The sequence below is a fragment of the Papaver somniferum genome, chromosome 1, assembly GCF_003573695.1.
Source record: "Papaver somniferum cultivar HN1 chromosome 1, ASM357369v1, whole genome shotgun sequence".
Taxonomy (NCBI): Eukaryota; Viridiplantae; Streptophyta; class Magnoliopsida; order Ranunculales; family Papaveraceae; genus Papaver; species Papaver somniferum.
In genome coordinates, this window is record NC_039358.1 from 44,172,288 (window position 1) to 44,176,379 (window position 4,092).

At 37.7% G+C, this 4,092-nt stretch overlaps 1 protein-coding gene across 1 annotated transcript; it reads right to left on the minus strand.

Annotated features, from left to right (window-relative positions):
• Nucleotides 1–2,000: 2,000 nt before the first annotated feature.
• On the minus strand, nucleotides 2,001–3,245 carry LOC113297397 (F-box protein At5g65850-like). The gene has a single exon (XM_026545883.1). It carries the CDS (start codon nucleotides 3,243–3,245, stop codon nucleotides 2,001–2,003), a length of 1,245 nt encoding a protein of 414 aa, XP_026401668.1.
• Between the last annotated feature and the right edge of the window lie 847 nt (nucleotides 3,246–4,092).

Sequence of the window (4,092 nt, forward strand, 5' to 3'; positions counted from 1 at the left end):
GAAGAGTTCGGCTAGAGGAGGAAGAAGAAGATATGTTAAGGGAAACTGATTTTGATTTTTTAGAAAACTGATTTTAGATTTTTGTATTAAGGGCATATAGGTAATTGAACTACCCATAGGTTACCCCTTATAAGGTCACCCAAGATGGGAATATTGCTTTGTATGCCTAGAAAGATTTTGGTATGTCCAAAATCAAGATTCTATTTATAGGCTAGAGTGTCAATCCTGATACCTCTTGTTGTAGGGCCTTTGGGGCACACATGAGCCAAAGGCCCTACAACAAATATATTATTGTAGTCCAAGTCTTTTTACAATATTTTGATACCTCTTGTCAGCCTATCATATATATATATATATGGACTAACTGATATTTTGTGTCGGATTCCGATCCTGAATTGGTATTGGGGCTATGTTTTGTGAAAAGCGAGTGATGAGTGAGGATTGCGAGGTTTAAGACTTCTTAATCCCTATACTAAGAGCTACTTAATTAGAGGTAATGGAGAGGGTAGATTTGCAAAATGACCAAACTATTTGGCAGGAAACGGTGATCAGGTGAGGGGCATCTGAAGGAATTGGGAGCAAGTAAGAAACCAGAGATGCAGTGGCTTTGGGACTGGAGGGAGAGTCAGAGAACCAAGTATTTATGAAATGGGAAGTTTCACTTAACGAGGATTTTTGACTGCCGGAGAATAAATGGAGGTCCCTGGTTTGGAATTTGAGTTAGTCCTGGTGTGCCTCATTTTTATTTTTATGTAAGCTTTGGACGACTGGACGAAATGATTTAAAATCCCTTGAACCTTAATACTGCTGCAAACTTTGTGAAGTTGGACCATAGAAAAGATCATGCAGTGAAACTTCAGGTCTTCAACATTGAACTCCAAACGGCTCTGCATCATCTTGGAACAAACAATTTGGATTTGGGGGATGGCCGGATGGGATTATGGTGTTAATGGTTACAGGTTTTTGACTAGTTGCCAATTTCTCACACAATACCATCATGAGCACGCTGCCACCGCTAAAACATCGACAACTTCCTTCGATGGTTTGCAGTTTGAGCCAACCATACATGTTTACTAAGGAGGGTGGTATTCCCCCTGATTGGTTGTTAGTAACAATGCAGAACCAGATACAACAACCATTCTAATGAAGCAAAATATTCCAAGTGCTTTTGCCTTGAAAGTAACAGTCTAAAGGCAAAACTGAAAATAGATGGAGAGAAGTCATTTCAGGAGAGATGCCCAAGATGTACTCTAACAATATTCGGAACTCAATCTAGAATGTAGATGAATAACTTAAGCACCGAGTTCGGAAGTACTACTAAGAACCTAAATACAGCTTTTGCAGACATACAGTTTGGTAATGGGCCTAATGGCACTCATCCTCTCAGACAAAAATACCGAAATCCTCCCTGCCAATAGAAACATTATTTATTCTAATTCCTAATAGTATGGTGCAAGGAGCCTTGTTGTGAAGACGGAAATGCAGCATTACTAAAAGAGGGAAAATTGACTTAATCACAGATAAAGCAGTATATACATAAATCATGCTGGTCGTTACAGAGAATGAAATGTTTTCTAACTTATAAATCATTTTGTGCCATACTGACATCTAGGGTGAGTTGGGTCATATGATGCATATTACTGCCTAGCTACCACATATAAATCATTTTGCCTGTGAATAAGGTGTGGAACTGCCGAGGGTATTGTATGCCTCTAAGTTGTAGCCTTACTCTACTGTAAAACTCCATCACCAGAGATAAAAGTAGCTACAGAATACGTAGGGTATCACACTTAAATATAATAAAAGTAGACAGTGAACGGGAAGCACAACTATCAAAGAAAGACGGCTAAACTCCAATGTCGAAACTCAAAAATAAAGTCGTAATACATAAAATAGCAATTATGTAAGACCCAGCATTCACAGGTATAATTACCAGATTAAAATGTAGGTTTGTGCAGATATATTCCTTGCTACTGCTGCACGCACCGACATATTCCTTGCTACTGCTGCACACACATTTCAAGCAGTCCCATTACCATTTGCTGTTTTTCGAATTGGGACTTGTATTCTTCAAGTACCTCTCTGGGTATGTCAGCTGTTTCCATTGTGTTTGTATTTTCTTCTCCTAATGCTTTTAGTGAAACCAAGGTGTTCATATGCGGGACTGCTTGAAATATTTCTTTATCCTTGCCAAAATCCACAAGCAGTTCCGAAGATACAGAATTTAGGTCTTGAATTAGGACCTTTGTCTCTGAGTAACATAGAAGTGCACGCCTACACGTGAGACCAAGCCATTCATGAGCATCTGTGTCGCTTAGACTAAACTCTTCAATCCATTTGAAGACTACCCCATTTTCCCTCAACCTCTTCAGCACCACTATCTCATAAGTATCAGAATCTTCATCATAGTAAGTACCCGACAAACAACTGCCAAAAACCCCGAGTTTATAACCCCAAGTAGTGGAAGAATTTGTAGGTATTTCAGCAATTACTTCAGAAGACAATACAAAAGCCAAAAGTTTGCCAGTTTTAAGCTGCCAACAAAGAAATTCAAGTTCACTCATAAGCATGCCATGTATAGAAATAAACGAATCCAGGTCTGCTTCAAATTTCTGTATTATTTTTCTCCATCCCTTACCACTTCCAAGCGTGTATACCTCGGCATGTAAGAAATTGGGTTCTTTCAACAATTTATACAATCTAACCACCTTGTACTCATTAGTCTCAGAATCATAACCGAATCCAGTCAACAATCGTTCACCACGATCATGTGTTCTCTCAAATTCTGGTAGAAACACACATTCTCTTGTGATGGGATTACAGATATAAACAGGTTCATAATTCTTCCCCTCATTATCATGGCACCCATTAAGACAAACTAAGCCATTACAGGAACCAACAACACTGTAATACTTAAATGGAGCAGGGTTTAGTTTCATTCTTGTAATTTTATGAAAGGGTTGTTCCTCTGAAGAAGAATTCTCAGCATATTCAAAGTAATGAAACTGTCTGTATGCATCAAGTGGGTTTTCATTCAGAAAAAGGAAAGTAGACTTACCACCAGAAGCCCCAGCAGAACGAAGATTGTTAAGGCAGTGATTCAAGTGAGACTGAGAAAATTGTTGACGACTGATCACATTATTCCATGATTTGGAGACTAACTTGCAGTCTAGTACTGATTCTGTTGGTAAACGTGTTAAGATGTTGGAGATTAAATTCACTGGAAGCTTATTGAAGTTCCCCATTTGAAACCCCCTACTGTAAATCACTGATTAGAACTTGGAAGAAGAGAGATGACAACTATTTCAGTAGGGTTTTAATGAAATGGGATTTTGTTGTGGAGACGAGGAATGACGGCTTCGAGAAATGCGAAGGGTTCTTTTCCCTTCTTTATAAGGACTCTTTAGGGTTTGGGGGCAAAACTTAATGGGGGACTTATTAAGATCTAAAACTTAAAGCCCAATCAATTAGGACATTAATGGATATGACATAATTTGGGTCATACCACATACCCAAGTTTCGCTAGCAAGTTATCAGCCGAATTTAACTATGTAAATGGCGAACTTAGATTCGTAAGATTCGAACAAGACATAAGATAACCAAACTTAGCATTCTTCTTCATAAAGTGAAGTTCGACTGATATTTTCGTGTTTAATTATTAGCAGAATTGTTCATTAGCACATCGAAATGAAGAGAAATGAGAAGTTTGGCTGAAAATTTGTTTCAATTGTCAACCGAACTTCACTTTGTACTGTCATAAAATACTTTTTATTTTTCAATTTAATCATAATCTATCAATTAAAAGTTGATCGTGTATTCTGGTACCTCGTATTTTCGGGTAGGTATACTATTAAGTTTTGATTATTTTTTTTTTCACAATTTTTTTTTTACAATTATGTATGAGTATATTTAATGTTTGTGGTGTTGATATGAAATAAAAAGAGCGATGTAATTGGGTGGTGAATGACATCGACCAAGTATTAATACAGTCCACGAACAGAGAACACTGCAGAACCGAGTTAAAGCAGTTCCCAACCCTGATAAAGGACATCTTTAAGTATTCAGATGACTATGAAGAACAAGCAAGGGGTA